The sequence below is a fragment of the Mytilus edulis genome, chromosome 9 (genome assembly GCF_963676685.1).
Source record: "Mytilus edulis chromosome 9, xbMytEdul2.2, whole genome shotgun sequence".
In the NCBI taxonomy this organism is placed as follows: domain Eukaryota; kingdom Metazoa; phylum Mollusca; class Bivalvia; order Mytilida; family Mytilidae; genus Mytilus; species Mytilus edulis.
The window spans coordinates 72,051,570-72,072,993 of record NC_092352.1 but is presented as its reverse complement, the minus strand read 5'-3'; the positions used below and the strand labels follow the sequence as shown (position 1 = coordinate 72,072,993).

The 21,424-nt window shown below is 31.2% G+C and overlaps 1 protein-coding gene across 2 annotated transcripts; it reads left to right on the top strand.

Annotated features, from left to right (window-relative positions):
* Positions 1-1,427: 1,427 nt before the first annotated feature.
* On the top strand, positions 1,428-20,604 carry LOC139488974 (uncharacterized). 2 transcript variants are annotated; one of them, XM_071274969.1, is made up of 11 exons: positions 1,454-1,601; positions 3,279-3,335; positions 3,862-4,077; positions 5,477-5,619; positions 9,867-10,041; positions 10,430-10,540; positions 16,185-16,370; positions 16,929-17,063; positions 18,255-18,305; positions 18,923-19,001; positions 20,273-20,604. In XM_071274969.1, the coding sequence occupies exons 1-11, from the start codon at positions 1,472-1,474 to the stop codon at positions 20,451-20,453; spliced, it is 1,464 nt and encodes a 487-aa protein (XP_071131070.1). In that variant the 5' UTR covers positions 1,454-1,471; the 3' UTR covers positions 20,454-20,604. The 2 variants fall into 2 exon arrangements, with proteins under 2 accessions (XP_071131071.1, XP_071131070.1); XM_071274970.1 differs by lacking the exon at positions 3,279-3,335 and having other exon boundaries at positions 1,428-1,601.
* The last annotated feature ends 820 nt before the right edge of the window (positions 20,605-21,424 follow it).

Below are 21,424 nucleotides of genomic sequence, written 5' to 3'. Positions count from 1 at the left end.
ATTTTCAGGAAAGAACAAATTAACAATAGACACAATAGGTACTTTATTTTTTGTTGTTATTTCATTACGACTAATTTGTATAGGTTATCATCTTCACCAGAGCAGTTAATAATTTTGCTTATGCGGCTCACTGTATGGTGATTTTTATTCATATTGATTTATAATTTGTGTTTGAAATTTCATCAGCGGATGTAAAGAATACTAATATGCCTGGAATAATAACTTTCACTTAATATCATTAACATCAATATAAAAATGTGTGTCGTCTTAATCGCTTTATTCAGGACCTGAATCAAAATATGACTACAAATGTCTGGGACTGCGTTTAGAAGAGAAAAAGAAGTTTAAGCTTCTTCCTATTAACTGCACCGAAAAGCGAAAGGCCCTATGTCACAAAGTGTCAGATGAAGGTAAGTGTCTCATATGCAGTCTCTTTATTGTTCAAACTGAATCATACGACCCTCTGTTTAAAGGGAATTAATACATATAGATTATAACATGGCATTTTTCATATCAGACCCCTTATCAGCCCTAGGTCATGATATCAGCCCGAGAGCTGACATGCTCGAGGAATAATTTTAACCATGGGCTGATATCATCGATATTTCTTAGCTTATTTTGACAAAATTTATCTATACTGGCTGCTTATAGCGAATTAATATTTTACTATATTTCTTACATGAATGGTTGAACATAAAAAGCATAATCTAATTTGTGTCTGTATCTCTAAGCTAGTGACCCTTTATGTTTATGGGACCTTCCGGTTTTGGAACTTTCTTCTGAATTTGTAATTTTACTTTTTCGTAGGCAAACAAGAAGGAAGATATTTAATGCACATTGTGACTACAGGAAAAAAGTTGGATTTCAGTATTAGTAGATCTTATTTTGTTGAACATGTTTATTGTTTAAAATTGCTTTTATTTTGAAATTAATAACCAGATACTATGGAGTTCCATATATGTTATTTTGGGGGTAGTAACTTTAAATCATATGGTCGGATTTGTCTTATAGATTTTGACCTGCTTATTAGTTTTTGCCTTTACTGTTTTGTATTTGAAATATGAGCCAGCAGTGGTATTTAACTCGTATGTTCCATGTTAATGCACTTACCAAAATTAAAATAAAAACAAAAATTTCATACTAGATGCAAAAAGGATCATTCACCAAATATTGAGTCTAGCTCAGAAGTTTCATCTTTAAACAAATTTACGTCGAAGTAATGGCAATAGCTGATCTAACCCTGTGTGCCAGGTGATCTCAAAAAGGAAATCCATAATTTATCAATGAATTATTGACTATGAAGGAATAAATGTAAAACAATAATAAGGCGGGGACAGTTGAATCCGGATATCATGTGGGGCTTTTACAAGAAACGACATGATGCACTTTAATTTTACAATTAAGTGAAAACCAAGTCTGGTTCATATACATATATAGTAATTTCCTGTCTGATCAGATGTCGTAAAAGTACATGTTTATAAATCTTTCATTTAATCACTACTTAAACATGTGTACAAGTGTAAATAAAATTAGATTGTTGAATTGTGTCATACACATGTATATATTAGGAAATTTGTTTTCTCAAACATATCCGTCTGCATGTAAGTTTTTAAAGTTTTTTTAATGTGTATTTCTTAAACGTCGTGCGGTGTCAATTTCACTGTAAAAGAAAACAAAATAAACATGGCAACATGTTAGCATGTTAACTGATGAATTGTGGTAAAACAACTGTTTTAATGCATTCACAACATGTGTAAAACTATTTTTCCATTCATAAGGCTACTGCATTTTCTTAGCTTGAAAGAAATAATTTAACAAAAATACCGAATACTAAAATCAAAAGCTGAAACAAATCAAACGAATAGAATGAACTGTCATATTCCTGAATTGGTATATACATGTCCTTATGTCAAAATGGGGAATAAAACCTGGTTTTATAGCTAGCTAAACTTGTATGACGGTCATATACAATTGCATTTTATTGACAACAATGTGTGAACTAAATGAAAGTATGAAAATCTAATGCGAAAGTATGATCAGGCCATGCCTTTTAAATTGTTTGTTTGTTGGTGCCTTACGCGACTTTCATCATTCTTACCTATATATTTCCGTCGGATTTTTACTGAAACTGGAATCCGGTTGTATCCGGAGAAATATATCGACCGTCATCAACAAAAAACTGGCATTCCTTGTAAACAGATTTCCGGTTTTTAGAATTCTAAAATCAAAATATATCATATTTTCCAAATATCATCCTTCATATACTGAAAACTCTGAAATTATTTAGTGCATTTCTTATTGTCATTTTGTCATGGACTTTTTATAATGGTCTTCGCCAAAACCTTTGACAAAATCCCTCAGAAAAGATTACTCTACAAATTAAATCATAACGGTATCCAAAATGAAACTTTAAACTGGGTATCTGCCTTCTCAAGTGACTGAACACAAACAGTTGTCCTGGATGGAGTCATCTGACCTGCCTCCAGTCACCTCATGTGTCCCTCAAGGCACAGTTCTGGGCTTAGTTTTATTCATGGTATACATTAATGACCTACAAAGATACCTATCATACAGTAAACTCAGATTGTTTGCCGAAGACAGGATCGTTTACAATACCATCAAATCTCAAATTAAAGGGAATGTGATGCACTACAGTTAGATTTAAATGCAGCTGCTAGGTGGGAGCAAGACTGGTTGATGGCTTTGCATCCAGACAAATGCACAGTCCTTACAGTCTCACAAAAGAAAAACCCATTTAAACATGACTATATCTTCCATAATCACAAACTTGAACTAGTCTCTTCATTTACATATCTTGGCATACCACTACAAGCAAACCAAAAATAGTCAAAACTTTCAGACAACATCATAGCTAATGTCAACAAATATTTGGGCATCTTTAAAAGAAACGTAAAAGCATCATGTCAGAATTACTAAACTCAGTCATATCTGACACTAGTCCGTCATAAACTGAAATATTCATGTTCAATATGGGACCCTTACACAGTTGAACAAACCTCTAAAATCAAGATGGTACTGACTACTGAGCTGATGATACATTCGGGGACTGATAGTCCACCAGCAGAGATATCGACCCAGTGATGTAAAATGTTGAAAACAACACGTTTAATAATTACATGCGTCCGAAGCGCTTTTAACCTGTTAGCTTTATCAATAACGGTAACGTTAGTTTGACAGTCTTGACTATTTGTTTTTACGGGAGTCATATTTTGTTATCCCACCATACATAACAAAATGTATTTTTTTTGTTTATCTAGATTCAACAGAAGATCTAAACGGTCTATGGACTCAACATTCAAATCCTTATACAACAGGTATTCCTACTGATGCATGTTATGTAATTTGGTCTTTATTTTGTGTAGCTGTAGTATACGAATTTTACCCTTTTATTGATATTTTAATGATAAGGTGATTCATAATGTACAAATCAAAAAGTGCAATAAATTGTTGAAAGGACCAGTTCTGTTACAGATTACCTCCCGTCATCGTAGGCTAAAAGAAATCAGTGACTCTTGATTAAATAGTAATAGGGAACGCAATAATACACATGATACATAAGTCGCATTTCGCGTAATCATGAACAAGGAAAAGAGTAAGAATCTGTTGCTTCTGGTTTGATACATAACCGTCAACATTGGTCATACAAAAACTTATAACATGTACACTACTCCTAGCAAAACACATACTAGTGTTAGGAACAAACTTGAAGTTGAATTTGCATGTGCAAAATTGCTGCTGGACGATTGCCTTCGTGTGAATTTGTGTTAAAGATTATACAGAAGATGACAATATTTGATGATAGTTACATATATGTATTATCATTTGTTATTTACCTTTCAGTTTTTAATGTGAGTGAATTCCATCATACATGGGATAGGGCTTCCGATAACTGTGTAGATGGCTGGACATTGTCTGGAAAGAGGATGTTCAATTCCTGTCGTTCAGATTCATGTCAGACTATCAATGCTAATAAAATGCTGCCTAATATAAAAATGAAACATCCTTTTCTTTGGATAGATGGCTATGTTGTACGATCACCTGTCATGGAATATTACGGTAAAATATATTTATCAATAGTTTGATTTTCTTACTTATTTTTATTTCTTGTCAATTATTATATTTGATATGGGCATATCTATAATATGAACGGTACGGATTATTCCTCCAGATGCGCATTTCGTTAGTGACAGCCAATGTTTTTTCTTATTAAATACCCTAATGTATTAAACAATTTGACCTTAATTGTTTGAAAAGATAATAACACCAAACCGTACCAGTAGTCATGTATTGAATTTAACTCAGTAATAATGAAATACATTATATGTTTACATGTTTTATCATTCAAAATCACAGCCGTATCAACTCTGCTAGAAGAATGAAATTCACAAATATGTTAATAGTTAATGCAGAAAGGGATACATGTACGCGATATCGGAAACGCAATTCCCCCCAAAACTTGATTATATAATTAATTATCACAGGTGCATGTTCCTGTTTGCGATTTGATATCGAAAAACCATAAATGGATGATATAGAAGAAAGCCAATGATTGTATTCTATATATAATGTACTCTTGTTTACCACTTGGTTAAATGTTTGATTGATCATCGACAAGAGTCAAGGCCAGTCAAGACACCCTTCCCAAAACAAAGAGAGAGGGAGCAAAACACAACATCAATCAAAATTCAAAGATTTATTGATTTGATTGATTGCGGTTAAAAATAGTATGACAATTTGTACATTACAAATAATTTTCCCCAGGATTATCAATAACAAGTTTGTTATCTGCATAATAATAGGACTTGAACATATATACATGCAAAGGAATATGGTCACTTAGACCTCTCATGTGCAGCAGTAATGTATATGCCTGGAAAGGGAATTGGTTTGGCAATAAAGATTTTACCGCTACGTTTGTTTTACAGTACTCAATCTATCATATACTGTGGATTCATTTATTTTCGTGGATACCAATTTTCGTGGATTGCTAAAAACTTGTCTTTTCGTGGATATTTGATTTCATGGTTTTGCCAAAGTCTGCACACATCCTAATACAAAATTAGTTATTCGTTGAACATTTAAATTCGTGGTTCATCTGTATCCACGGAAACCACGAAAATTGGTATCCAACGAATAATAATGAATTCACAGTAGTCATGGAATCTTCACTATGCACCTTTGTAAATAATGAAAGCCGGTTAACGACAAAATCATCCACTCTTTATCTATTTCACCATCTTAGGATAAAATGAAAAGACCGTGCTTCCAAAGAATAAGGATCCATATGTTCACTACTATTACATCGGTTTAATAACATTTCGTTTGCAAGTAAGTTTAAATAGAACTAATTGTACATAGAATATCTCAACTATTATTCATTTTATTATTTACATATCTTTTTTTTTTCATTTTTTTTTCTTTTTTTTTCTGAATTGTGTTAGTTTGTTTTTCATAGAGTGTTTGGATTTAACCGACTTGCAAAATACAGTGGATGCATTACAAAAAATGAAGACTCTGAATCATAACGATGTTGAAAAATGTTCCCTATTTTGTAAACAAGATGAATACCTACAAGACAGAGACTACATTTTACTACAGGTATTTTTTTTAATAATTACGGTGTTTAATTGAAACATATGTTTGCAAAACTTATCTAAAGTTATCAATTGCATAAAATTATGCCAATATGTTTAAATAAATAGGAATTGTTCATAATGTTGCCATTAACAAAGAAATTTTGCCTTAATTACATTTATAAATTTATAGTCAGTAATAGGCTTTAAACATTGTCTTCTCTCTTTCTGTTTGTTAAAAGAGAAAAAAGATACTATAGGGATGTACATGTATAAACTCATTAGTTAAAAACAAATTCTAATGCAATTTGGATGTAACAATGTTTTTCATTGGCTAAAAGTTGCCGTCAAATCCACAGTTGACCAGGCGTAGCTAAGGAGGGACCCGCCTTTTTGAATTGATTGAATCAACAAATGTTCGATTACTACTACATTATCGAAAATAAAACAACACCAACCTCGAATTCGCCGTTTTTATGTAATTTTATCCCAATTTGAAGCGTACAGGTAACGTAATAACCTCCAGTTAGTAAGTTTTCATTTGTATGACGTCAAATTTACCCATGACGTCTTTGTGCCAAAATCGTTCATGAAGTTTCGCGGATTTTTTTCTATTTGTCAAATTTAGACATTTTTTCAAGTTTTATCGTATTTTTTTCTTTTTGTAATGCATTAGAATCGGAATTACAGTACTGTAGTTGAAGAGTTGCCACCGTCAATTTTGATTTGACGGTCGCAAATCTCAGTTTTACTGTCTCCGCTACAATTGACGGTGGCAACTCTTCAACTACAGTACTGTTATTCCTTAAATGACAAGCTACGACAAAAAAGGAAAAACTTATACTTACATTACAGTACACAAAACATAATAACTATGCAATGAAACAATCAAGATGAATGATGTTGGAATAAATATAATAAACCAAATCTTAGGATTATCACCTGCATAAATTATAGGTATATTGATCCAATATTCAGCCGTTTATAGTATGGATCACATAGACTTAGAAACGTATAAAGGACAGAGATTTCAAAAAGAAAATATCTTAGATATTTAATGATTCACAAAACCAACTGAAAAATTCCAATATTTACACCCAAATTCCAATATTTACACCACAATTCTAACCACACTAAAAGCTGTTTTAAATCCTTTATTAAAGGTGAAGGAATAGGAATTCTTAGAAATACCTCTGATCCTGACAATTTAAATGAAAGAATAAACTTATTTACAGAAAAATTATTACAAAGAGGTTACAAAATCGCTTTTGTAAATTAAATATTAAGAAATATTTCCCATACAGAAAGATTAAACAAAGAAACAAACAAAGAAACAAGCATAAACAAAAACACAGATAACTATAATCTATCTTTCATAACACAATACCACGCTAATGCGGAAAATTTACAAACCGTTATAAGAAAACATTGGTATTTAATTCAAGACAACCCACAGTTCAAAGATCTCTTTCATAAAAAAACCTACAATAGCATTCAAAAGAAACAGGAACATTGGGGAAATCGTCAAGAAACACTTGAAATAAATCAATGTCTCCCAATAGAAATTAATTAGACAGTTACACTAAAATCAAAGGACGATGCGCTGACAATGAAAAATGCATATTGAAACGTATCTAAAGCTAAATCTAATAACCTAAACCAGTGATCCATACGTTGATAAAACGAACAATAATAAATAAAAGGTACAATAATAAATAAAATGTACAAAATAATAAACAAATAAACATTTAGAGAATAAAAAACAAAACGGACGACCTCTGAAGAGAGTTACCTGGAATATAATTCCGAAAGAACTCGAAACATTGTACACGTAGCACGTAATCAATGTAAGGTCGGAAATGTGATCCATACTATAAACGGGTGGATATTGGATTAATATACCTACATGTATAATTTATGCAGGTATAACGTCAATGAAATTGAAAAATAAGAATAAATCAGGCCGAATTACCTGTCAATTTCATAAACATGTTGCAAAGTTGTTTTGAAAATAGAAACGTTGCATTTGGTTTCAGTTACAAATGTTACAAATTAAACTAAATTAAAGCATAAACTAGAAAACGACTAGACCAATAATAAATACATTGAACTGTATTCAATTTAAAACGTCATTGAAAGTAAACTCATGCACAAACGGCATTTGTAACTTAACGTGTTGTTTGGTCACTTGTTGAATATTTTCCTTTATTCTTATACCTGGTATAACAACCATAAAAAAAGCTTTTTGTCTAAAACATTATACAAATTCTAAAGAGGTCAATTGAAAATCATCTCTCGAAAAAAAAAAATGCATGGTCAATTGTATATACATGATATACTCTACAATAGAACTGTGCAAAAACGATATAGACTATTGGAATGACAGTTAACTGATCGTGATAAAATGTTGTTTGTCGTTTCGTTTATATCCTTTATAGAATTGTATGGTCAAGTAAGTGTCTTGAACAAATGCTTTTTGATTTCGTTGTCATGTTTTTATTACGGAACGACTGAGTTGAATATCATCAATTATAACGAGTATAAACTGCATTTATAAAATGTAAAAATATAAAAAGAGAGCATAATTTCCCTTTATGGAAATTAATCATTACGGTCGTTTTGTCCAATATCAGTAAAACGTATTATTATCTTGAATAAAATATTTTGTTGCGATTACGTTAATTGACTGTTCTATTGTTTAATAGCGTACTTGTTCGCAGGTTAGTTTGTGTGATGGAAGGATCTTTCGTTTCTAAAAGATATTTGAATTCATGAACGGAAAATTTAGATATGTTATGTTATAAATCATGTCTTTAACGAAGCACTGAGTACTTGTCTGGAGTTACCTGATGGAAAAATCCAGTAACATCTGTGCTAGTAAATGAAATTAAAAACTTAAACTATCTGACAATTCCAAAAAACCGAAAAACCACCAGCAGTATACAAAGCACAACAACAACAAAAACACTTGAGACTCTGTAACACAAATCCCACCTAAAATACAGAGATGGTCTTATGTGCTCTCGAAATGTAATCATACATCCTGCTTCACAAGCGACACCAGCTATGGTACTTAAATAATAGATGATGATAAGTTATATCATGTGTTAAGCCTTCGCACAATTATTCTAACGGATTGGAAACTTATTTGTGTCGAACTCATAAGTCATCTCCAAATTTATCAACCATCTGAACATGCTGAAGTAAACATTTTCGAACCCTGAAACTTGATCAAATGCGAAATTTTGAAACTGAAACATGTTTTAACTATAAAGTATAGACATGACTGTAAAAATAACCCAGGCAATTAAAAAGTACAAAAAAATATCTAAAAAGCACGTAATCCTGCAGCAAGTACAACGTGAACCCCTTTGAAACAAAACTAATGGTGATCGCATGTGATCGATAAGAGTGTGTGTTGTTTCTCTTATTAACTTATCGGTCATTTGACATTTTTTTTTAAGTTTTCGATAAGTATATCCTTTAACTCCTGCGAGTACCGAAGCTACAAAGATGATGATTCTTGCGAGGTATACAAGCAGCGAAACTCACAATTGTAAGGAGTAAATCTGTTCATACAGTTTGCCATTTGTATATATGCACAAGTATTGCTTACATTAAGATATAATGTAAATGCTTTACGATTTGTCAGAGGGTATGTTGATGCATCTCTTTTTGTCTTTGACAAGGTTCTGTGTTAATCAATCGGCTTTATATAAGTACAAATCAATATCTGCAAGTTGTATCAATTAGAAAGTCCAGAACGTGATTGTATAGGTTGATATCAGAATATTTAATCACTCACACCAACAGTAGATAAATATAGATTCCCCAACTGCAACAAGTGAGACAGTTATCTTGAGAGTTGAGAAATATCGTAATACACGAGTTGCAAAGGTGAGATCTGTTTCTCTTATGATTTTTATCCTTCCTTTTCAAAGATTTGAGAAAAGTTGTGTACTTTTGATGTGACGTCATCAGACATGGTCGCCTTTTTTCATGACGTCACACTAAGAAAATTCAAAAAAAAATATAGCACTGTTTCACACGTCTTGTTGCCGATGCAATGTGAAAATTTATAGTGAGTGATGTTACAACAGTGGAAATCTGTGAAACAGATATTTTATTACGGTCATCCAAATTATAATTGAATATCGTTTTGATTTGGAGTACAGTGTTATATGACTCGTGAGTGTTTGATATGTATGTCAAAACATGGAAATATATCTCTTGTTTATATATTAACTGTGTTCTTAATTTGTTATTAAATAGAATGACACTTGCTATTGCGTGCGGTATACAACACTAGCGCAAATGAATACACAAGTCAAAACACAACAGGTTTCTACCAAACGCTGCGATACACGTTGTGATGGAGACAAATTTGACAGATGTGGTGGCAGAAAAAACCGGTTTTCAGCGTATAAACTGATAGGACTACCGATCAGTAAGGTTTTTTGAATATATAAACTATCTTCATTAATCATGTTAATAGCATTGTTATTCTTCATATTGAAATTCGTTGACTTTATATGAAAATGTTTCAATTACAGTTGATTTCTTTTTTATACAACAGTACAATCAACATGATCAAATTAAAGCGTTTAATTTGAAAAGCCAACGTAGTCTTAAGTTGTAATATATTTGTGTGTTTGCATAGTTAAGCGGGACATGATATTGCATATTGCAAAAAATAAAATTCATGCTGAGGTTGTGTATCCAGGCATCCAAATGTTTGCGACTTCAATTTGACGGTTCTATTAATGCTAATGCTGCACGAACATTAAAAAAAAATGAAAAAAAATAACATGAAGTAACAAACATTAATTTTATAGGTGATGAAATTGGAGGAAACTGTTTCTTTACAGTCGGCACTGGTCGAAACAGAAACCGTATTAGTTGTAAAGAACGATTATCGTTAAAGTGTGAAGCGGTCATGACATCAGGTAAAAATTGTATAGCATTTGTTTTTACTTGACAAGATTTAACAATATTAAGGTGTCTAAATTAAAAATGATAGAATGTGTTCATACTTTGAGAAAACGTAGTATTTATTGATGTATGTTCGAAAATATAATAAAAATGATAGGTCACCGCGCATTTTTTTCAAGCTACAGGTTGTGACAAAATGACACATTTTGTATGGATTATACAGGAAAAAACATCATTCTGTGATAAGAAGCTAAACTAAATGATAGAATTGTAAAATAAAACACGAGAAGATAGCTTTTAGTAAATGCTTTCATAATATCAAAAGAAAGAAGAGGGTCACCTTGCGTTTTTTCCGGCTGAAATACAAAATAGCAAAATTCCATGAAGATTCCTTCAGAAAATGCACTAATTCAGAGTTACCTCCCCTCAAAATACCAATTTAAAAACATTTGATAATCAAGCCAAAATAATTTACACTTGTAAAAATATTAATATTTAAACAATGTAAGTTATAATGTTATAAATTCGTTCTATTAAATGCAAATTGATATTAGTTATCTGCGTTCCTGCCTCAGATTTTGCTACAGTAATTGATAATCTGGACCTTAGATTCTCTGTTTTTTACAATCCAAGATGGCGAAAGACACCCATACCACCTTAAGTAAGATTGTGAGAATACATATATACATTATTTCGATTATTTTGGGTACAACTTACATCACAACACCTTTGTTCTACCATTGGTGATCTGAGCCGAATCATCCCTACCAGATCACCCCAGCTAGAGTTTCTTTGTTTTGCATGCTTTCCTTCGTGTTGAAACATTTTACGGGAATACCTTGTCCACAATAAAACTGACAATTATTTATTGAGTATAAACACACCTTCACAATTTGTGTAGAAAAACTCCATTGTCTATGCTTGGATTCGAACCCTTGACATTAGAAATCAACCCACGACACATACCCCTACACCAGGACCAATGGATACCAACTCTCAGTCATTTTACATATTTAAAGGGAGCACGATACTTTCATAGGTGGGGCGAGTTAGCAGATCTTTATTCAGTCGGATTTTCACCCTTTTATAAATAAGGCGATTTATCAGACTGATTGTTCAATCGGATTTTACCCTTTTTTATAGTGGGGCGAGTTGGTAAACAAGAATGGGTCTATCTTTTAGAAAGAGGCGATTTAGTGTTCCCGGGTAATAAATGGTATATATTTTATAGTAATACATAAAGAATATTAAAATGGTTGTGAGGGTTTTTAAACTCGATATTATTAATTGTAAATGTGTTTTCGTCTAATTGTAAACAGCTGGGATGTAAAACAGTTATCCCATTCGGACCGGTCATCAGGGTGATCTTACACTGACACAACGCGTCCTCATGGAATAACTATTACATATTATCGCTGCAAATCAGCATTGTTTACGTATCATCATTATATATAATTAATTTGTTTTCTATATAGTTCATTCTTAAAACTGCTTGTGTCAAGAATTAACTGTTTGCTCTAGTGATATACATTTAAATATATGTACCTCCGTTTTCACGTTCAAAACAGGGCTAGGTCTTAATATAACAGAAAATTACATATTTTAGTTGAAATTCTTTTTAGTTCATGAATGAAGTTTGATGAACCGAGAATAATTAGACCACAAAAAGTGAGGTTATAAGTTTTAATTGTCATATATTTTGGGGACAATACACATTAACGTGTAGTGTTTTTATTAACTATGCAGTGAAATATTCCTGTAAGTGAAACACTTATTTCGATCTTTTAGAAATAAACCTATACCTTCGCCATTATTATCACTTAAATTTTGTTACTGGTACCTTTTTTGTTACCAAGTACCAAATCAGGAATAAGACAAAATTCTTGCAATGTGTTCTGGGTTTTGATTTTGCCATTTGAAAAGGGACATTCAATTTTAAATTTTCCTAGGATTTTTGTGGTTTTACTTTTTGATTGTTGTAAAGCAAAACCTGTCCTTTCACCACGAAAGTTATCTACTGTATGCTAATTTGACTCGTGATGATGAAAATATGAAGTGCCCCTATCTATCTTACCATGTACGTATTAAGTAACAGTCTTTATTGTTCTGAAAGCCTCTGAATTATCGGAGTTAGTTTAGTACAGTTCCGTATTCAGGACTTTGTATTCAACTTCATTGACTCTATATTTACGTTTGCTCTCATTCCTGTTGATTAAAAAAAATATCGATTCGAAAGTTTTGATGCCGCGTTTCACTACATAAGACACATCGGGGACGAGACTGTATCAGTTGTTTTTCGTTTTTTGTTTTGCTATGTCAAAATGAGTCTGTTTTAATGGCCTCCTTGGTATGTTTAGTATGAAAAAGGAATACATTTTTGTTCTTTTTCATTGCAATCGGACACGAATGAACTGTACTTTAACAATATATATTTACAAAATCTTTGTTTCCTTGGTGTATAAACAATCATACACAATCATGGTACTGTATCTACAATATGAATTAACTCATTGATATAATATTCCGAAGTTTGATTTCGCAAAATGCTACATTGTACTTTAATATACAGAACACCAGTGTTTCTGTATGAGACTTACAAAATTTTGATTGAGTTTATTTGTACTATACCTTTTAAACTCATATGAACGACATTGCCAAAAATGACACAGTTTTAAATGCAAGTTTTGTCTATTATAAAAAAAAAAACCCGCTATGAATAAAGAAATTCTTACTCCAGCAGAAATGTTCAGAATAATGATATTTACCTACTGTCTAAAGGTATCAATAAAGGCAACGTTGGTATATTGGTGTTAAAATGTCATAAATAGATTGAGAGAAAACAAATCTGGGTTACAAACTAAAACCGAGAGAAACACATCAACTATAACATATATAAGAGGAAACAAAGAAACAAGAGGAAAACTAAAGAGCAACAAAAACAAACGTCATCATACCTCACTTGGTACACGTCAGTTAATTTTAAATAAAATGGTGGGTTGATTCGGGTGGAATGGCTTTTCAAACCTGCCGCTTAATGAATATGCCAAAACAAATATCGCTGAAATGACAACACTACGTGACAGAAACACAGCACAAGCTCACACAAGAACATTCATCACAGAGAGACGCACTCACACATAACATAAAAGTCGACACAACATAAAAACTGCAGAACAAGAACTGAATGTGAAAAATGGGACGCGCTTCCGTTACTAACATGCAATCTAGAACTTTAAAAAATCATTTTAAATCTACTGGCCCAAAGCATTTTTATATAATTGATGTTATGGGAAAGCAATTTTATATAATACAGAGTTTCCGCTGGCGGTCGCCATTTTCGCCATTTGCGAAAAAATAATAATTGTGGCGATAAAAATTCGTCATTTGCGAAAGAATTTGGCGAAAGAAATATATAGAACGATTTATTTTCCTCCATCTTGTTTATTTACTTTTTTCGAATTTCTCGGACTTAACCTTATCAGACAATACTCGGATTTCACCTTGACCTCATTAAGATTTGGACAGAAAATCAATAATCAGCTGATTGCATTTTATAGCTATCGACAACAAAGGACTAATTAATAAAGGTGTTGATTGAATTGATTGACAAAATGATATGGTTAAATGGCTTCCGCTAAATGTCACATACAGAATTTATTTACCACTTTGCAACGCACGTGTTTGAAGAACTCTTTTGACGTCTCCTCTCCTTTTAAAGATAGTTTATAAAAGAAAGCAGTTGTTGTGACGAAAAATGTTCAAAAGCAAGAAAAATTTAAAACTTTAATTATCCTTTGACTTTAATATAGGTAATTGATCATGGAGACCACTTTAAAGTCGTTTGAGTGACACACGTGTTTCAAGCATAGTTTTAGGTCTCAATTTTTTCATTTACGATGGTCAAGAAAAGAAAACTGTGGTTATGAAGAAATCTAGGTAAAAGGTTGGGAACAACCCCTCGAATGAGAGTAGCTCTTAAATTTTATGACCACATAAAATGAGGGATCAATTTCATGTGATAAAAGCTTTTCTTTTGTTGTAAAAACCACTTCTTAGTACAAAAAGCCACATCAGTATTTTTCTTTTAAAGAAACTTTCCCTACGAACTATACTGGTATTATATATTCAAAACATGGCCAGTAATTTTGTTATATTCCAGGACTTATATCTTCTTTATTATTAAAAGTAAAGTGGCCCCCTCATTTAGAAAAGTTGTTTAAAATACTTGCAATGAATATAGTTATGTTACGTGGCAAAAAAAAATTAATAAAGTGGCGAAAAATATATTGTTTTGGCGAAAGAGGTGGCGAAAAAAAATAATTGACCCAGGGGAAACCCTGATAATATATAATTATTTGGACTACAAACAATAAGACATGACACATTATCCAACCGATACCATAACATGCATAACATAACATAAAAACTTAATACATGAATGTTGGATGTACAAAATACCGAGACAAATAGCAGAACTGCCAGACCACTTCTTATAGGATTTCTTAAAAGTCAAATATTTCTTTTTTGTTTTTTAATTTTAAAAACTCTAACATGTCTAATAAAAAGAAAAAAGCTTCAATGCGGAAAAATTAAGACAAGAGCCACACATACGTTATGCTAGCTTAAATAGTTATCAAAGGTATCAGGCTTATAATTTAATACGCCAGGCATGCGTTTCGTCTACATAAGACACATCAGTGACGCTTACATTAAAACAGAATCTTAAACATAAAAACATTCAATCTGATGTACAAAAGTTGTCGTTTGTTTATGTAATTTAGACGTGTTTCTCGTTTCTCGTTTTTTATATAGATTAGACCGTTGGTTTTCCCGTTTGAATGGTTTTACACTAGTAATTTTGGTGCCCTTTATAGTTTGTTGTTCGGTGTGAGCTAAGGCTCCGTGTTGAAGGCCGTACATTGACCTCTAATGGTTACTTTTTTTTAAATTGTTATTTGGATGGAGATTTGTCTCATTTGCACTCACACCACATCTTCCTATATCTATATAAAGCCAAACAAGTACAAAGTTGAGGAGCATTGATGACCCAAAATTCAAAAAAACTTATGCCAAATACGGCTAAGTGGCAGATGAGTCCTTGTTTGCATAATGTTTTTTACCAATTATGTTGGTCTTTTCTTCTTCTCTCCTAACAACTATAATAGATACATAGAAAAATCAACTTGCAAAAACAATCAGCAAGACCGAATTTTCAAAAACAGGATAAAAGTAGTAAATTTTCGAACTTTAAGGAAAAAACAAACAAAGTATCTTATCAAATACAATGACATAGGAAAATTAAATTCTAAAGAACATAAAGAAATGGATGGATTTAACCTGGTTTCTTTACAAACATATTTCGTAAACTCATGACTGATGTGATTGAAGTAATTGGCCTTTAAAGAAGATTTTGTTGTTTTGAATATAGTTCATTTGTACAGACTATATTATATGGTGTCCATAGAAAATGTAGAATATATATCATAGTTGTTTGAAAAACCTGAATCATTTACATTATCTACTTTGCTTCAAAATAATAACTTTAAATGTTCATCAAAACAAGGTTTGCGTCCATGGTATTGACTTACAGAAATATTTTGCTTAAGTAAACGTGTACTTGCATTTTCATTCTTATGATGTTATTGTTACTTACAACAGACGGAAACAGGAAAATTGATGTTAAATGTGTCGAGATTAAGATGAATTGGTACGATGCAAGAAAAACATGCAACATGTTTAAAAAATATATTCAACTTTTGAACAGCAAGTGTGATAATAACAAAGAAATTGCAGATAAACTATGGCACAATAGATTCGTTAAGGAGAGGATCGTTTGGAACGCAGGTGCGTTTTTTTTTCTTTCTTCATACTTCAAATAGATGTGTTATACGATAATACTATTATAAGCGTTCCTTCTTTTTTTTTAAGCACCCTGATAGATGATGTAAAAACGTGTTCTTGTAATCATTCACGCAAAGAATATGGATACGAATGGCATTTTTGATCTTAAGATGTTTCAAAGAATGTCTTTAGCTGCATTAAATTTTAATTTGTAACTAGTTTTTATTGATGTGCAGATAGATGGTTTTACAGTCATTTTAATATTGTTAGATTACCTTATGGAATATTCTGAGTGTTTTGCTTATCATGTCTAAAAAGTAAAATCCCCAAAAAACTGAACTCCCAGGCAAATTCCAAACGGAAAGTGAAAAGGCAAAATCAAATGATAAAATACATCCAACGAATGGACAACAACTATCATATTTATATATATAAAGTATAGTCTAATGATATATACATGCATGATATCAGATCGGAAGAAATTCATTGAACAATGGCTACTTGATATTGTTTTCTTTCTTTTATGTCCCAATATGAACTCGCATTGTTCGTCTCATTAAGATATTCCAACTGATAGATTTAAGACAAATGGATACAGTTGTCTAGCAATAAAGCTCACAGAAGATTCTAATTACATTCTAACAGCTCAGAAATGTGACAAAGAGTATCATTCTTTATGTCAGAAAGACGTCTGGGGTAAGTAACTCGACTTAATCTTGATTTTTCTCTTTTTTTCCCGTAATAAAAGAAAACGCGTTTTGTTAGGAAAATAGAGATTATTTCAACAAAATACAAGTGAATCTAAGGTTATAATATTTTGACCTTCGCGACATATGATGCATGTGTATCATGAGTCGCCAATGTTCGTTTGGGAAGTAATGCAGAATCAACATTTCCGACTTAACAATTTATCGGTATTTGAAAGAATATACATCCAGCGACGTAGATACCATTGACAACAGAAATATTAGCGTCCACAAAGGAAAATTTAATAATGCCTCACAAGAAATCGTATATTATGTAAAGTCTTACTGTGTGAAAATGAAATAATATTTACTTTTTTATTAACATTATTTTTGTTCTTTTTAGTATTTCTTTGATTGCAACTGATAATGTAATTTGTCCAACAATTTTTTTTAATGTTTTTGTTTAGAATGCATGAAGAATAATCATGATAATTGTTTATGTAAACACATGTGTTCCATTTGTTCCGTTAAATATTTTGAATCCTCAACTTTAATGTATGTAGTAATAATACAATATTGACCGTTAATCCTCACTTTTGTTTACATCATTTGATTACATATTGTTTTAAAAGCTGTTTTTGACAGTCTGATGCAATCCTTGTTATTTTTTTGTACTTATCTTTAATAAAAAAAAGTACAAATGTTAAATTTTGGGTAAAACTAGATATATATTTTCCTTTAAAATTGTCATTAGAATGTATCATTTTAAACAGTCACAGACCTGTTATCATTGTCAACTGATTAACCTCTGTTATTTATTTACTCTTAACTTTAAACAGTCTTTTAAAAGGTTACTTTATAAAAACAGAAAGCCAAAAAGAAACAGTCAAAACCCAGACTAACAGACTCTGAATCTTAAGTTCAAACTATTTATTTAAAAAAGCATAGATATTTTTGTTGCAAAACACAATTTGCTTTTTAAAATCATGGTGAATAAAAAGAGCAGTACCGTGGTCAATTTAACACATTTGTTTGACGATGCACATGCTTTATGTTAATTAAGCCATTAAAGAATATGGCACACTATAAGGACGTTTTCAATAAAGTTATCTTCGAGGTTTGGATATTACTCATATTTGAAAAAAAATAAAATATTGGCGGATAATCATGATAAAATACATATAAAAACAACTATTTGTAGATACAGTTGTTATACCAAAGACCAACGAACAAGAAACAGAGGAATTGAAAGGTAAATAGCTATTTATATAAATTTTAAATATTATTTGATGAGTAATACTGCTGCCTACAATCGGTGTTTTACGATTATAGTCATAATGATTATATATTCAAATGAAATTTTCACATTTAAAACATAAAACAATGCTTCTATAAATATTTCAAGGCTAAACAGTGCATGTTAAAAGAGGCCCCATACAAGCTTGTGCATATTATATCTAGGTAAATGATAAATTCTTAGCTTAAATAATCTAAGGTCTTAGATCTTAGGTGCTCCGGTAGGGTAAGCAGATCCTGCTCCACATGTGGCACCCGTCGCGTTGATCTTGTTATAACCTAGGTCTGCTTATAAGATAGACGATATTAATTGAAAGTTAATTTGCTAGTAGTGTCGGTTGAACCACATTGATACCATGTATTGTATCTGTATCATACTGAACTAATTAGAAATTTAAAAAACAACACTGACCATTTTATGTTGAATATCTATTTAAAAAATACTAAATTCCGAAAACAAGTACAGCTTATAGGATATAAACAATTGTATCAATTTATAAGTAGAGGATGTCTCCAATAATAATGTTTGATAATTAATGTATAAAGCAATAATCTGTGTAATACCTTATTTAGTTAGTATGTTTGTTGGAATAGCAGTGGCATTGACAGTTTTTCTTATACTATTGATAGTTCTAGTTGTCTGTATCAGAAGGTAAGACTGTTATTCCTGCTTCTAGCATTCTTAAAATATTTTGACTGTTTAGCTCCGTTCGATAATTTTTTGCCACAAAGAAAAGTGCACGTATTTTCAATTTGTTAACAATATTGGAGATATCGAAGTAGAAGATGTATTTAACCCGATTTGATAGCTGGAACCAATTTCTGAGAACAAGGATCTACATATTCATACAAGAGATAAAAAAAGTTGTGCATTAACGCAATCGCAGTGAACGTATATTGTAGTAAACTAACGAAACGTATCAGATGCTGTTAACGTGCGGTTTAATTGATAGTTTATTGCTTTGTATGCTTCCAACTGTCAAAAATTTAAATAGAATAAATAATTTATCATGAAACAAATACAATAAGATCAAAATGCTCATCATTTGCTCTTTACGAGGCGTTCGATAATATAATATTTTAATTTATATACGCTAAGTATACTAAAAATTATCAATGAAATTTGTATGGATGTGAATTAATCCTTTTAACTTATTCATGCGTAGAGTTTACAACACATTGGGTGAAACGATTGCAACAAGTTATAAAATTGCTTCCGTTTAGAAAAAAAGTGAAATTTCATAAAAGTATATTTTCCATTGCATGGTTGATAAATAAAGATACAAAGGTTACTCTTTAAAAAGCTAAACTATTACTATTAATGATTATTCGTCAAAGTTTAAAAGACAGAATTTTAAATATGAGATAGAAAAGTTACCCAATAAGAATTAGAATTATAATGATTTTTACTAACAAACACTGTTGAATCTACACAACCAAGAATTCACTCACGGTTGTTTTTTTGTACATTTCTACCCTCGTATTTATCAGTACTGTTTGACAAGACAGCAAACTTGTAATGATATACTTTATGTTTCCTCAGTACTGTTTATTATTATACAAAAACGGTATATTTACTATTTCTATAAATTCAGTACTGATTTTGATAGTACTGTTTCAGTAAAGGATTTGTCTTCTAAACAATTACTACAGGGACTTAAACCTTCTTTAATCTACCATACATTTTCGGGTCAGTGTCCACAATAAGTAAATGCTTACTAAAATTTACATTTAATCATTTTAGAGTAAAAGTATACTTTTCATAATGATGAAATGTCTGTGATTTATAGATTCGGAAATTTGCATTTTTGATTTCAATGTTGGTCTAAAAAAACAAGGACATTTTCATGTTTACGGTACGAAAACTCTCACATCTTCTTTATTAAAAGACTGTTTGATATTCTTAGTGTTTATTTTTTGTAGACACAGATTTAAAGTTGTAGTCACGGAACCTCCAGCGATTAGCAACTCTGATGATGAATATGAAAATGTGCAAGAAAATGTCAATACAGACTATCATACGTTAAATCTGGAACTTGTTGGAGAGACAAATGATTATTCTACTCTTCAACCAAATGTTCCAGATTATATTGAAATACGTTGACAACGAGAAAGAAGAAATAACATCTGATAAAAAAGAATAGACAATAAAGAGGGATGTTTAACTCAAACTTAATATGTTGTCTATATACAGATTATAATATAAAAATTAAACATGCAAAGACAAGTCAGAAAATAGAATGACACATATTCAAGAAGTTTGATATTTTGAATTGTTTTCTTTATTTTTGTTTGTTTCAATACAGTCAACAATAGGAAAAAATCTCTTAAAAAGTGATGTCGATATTTTGATATGATGATGTCCAATACGAGGATAAAAAGACAGGATTGAGGTTACATAAACTCATACAATGCAAATATTGCCTATAAATAAAGGCAACAGTAGTATACCGCTGTTCAAAACTCGTAAATCTATGGACAAAAAACAAAATTGGGGTAACAAACTAAAACTAAGGGAAACGCATTAAATATAAGAAAAGAACACCGACACAACATTAAAATGTAACACAGAAACGGACTAAGCATTAGAAAAAATCCTATGAGAATAACAAATATAACATCAAAACCAAATACATGAATTTGGGATAGAAAAGTAACGGTCTACTTTTGGTGGCCTTCGGCTGTTTTCTGCCCTTTGGTCAAGTTGTTGCCTCGTTGATACCTTTCCCATTTTAGTTTTCAGTTTTATCTACTGGTCATATTCCATGTCAATTGCTACTTGTGTATGTGATTCTAAAAATAGTTATAGTTTGACATTTTTATGTTTTCAAATATAAATGATTTTCTCATCAAGGCAGCATCTGATTAATTCTTTTTTAAATGGACTGTAGTACGACACCGGTATGAAAACCACGTTTCAGAGATATAGGACGAAACACAAATGTGATAACTATTTTTCTTTTGTACATTATTTATATATTTTGAATTAAAACATTTGTATTGGGTTACATTATATATTATATAAAGCGAAAGATACTAAAGGGACAGTCAAAATCATAAGTCGAGAATAAACTT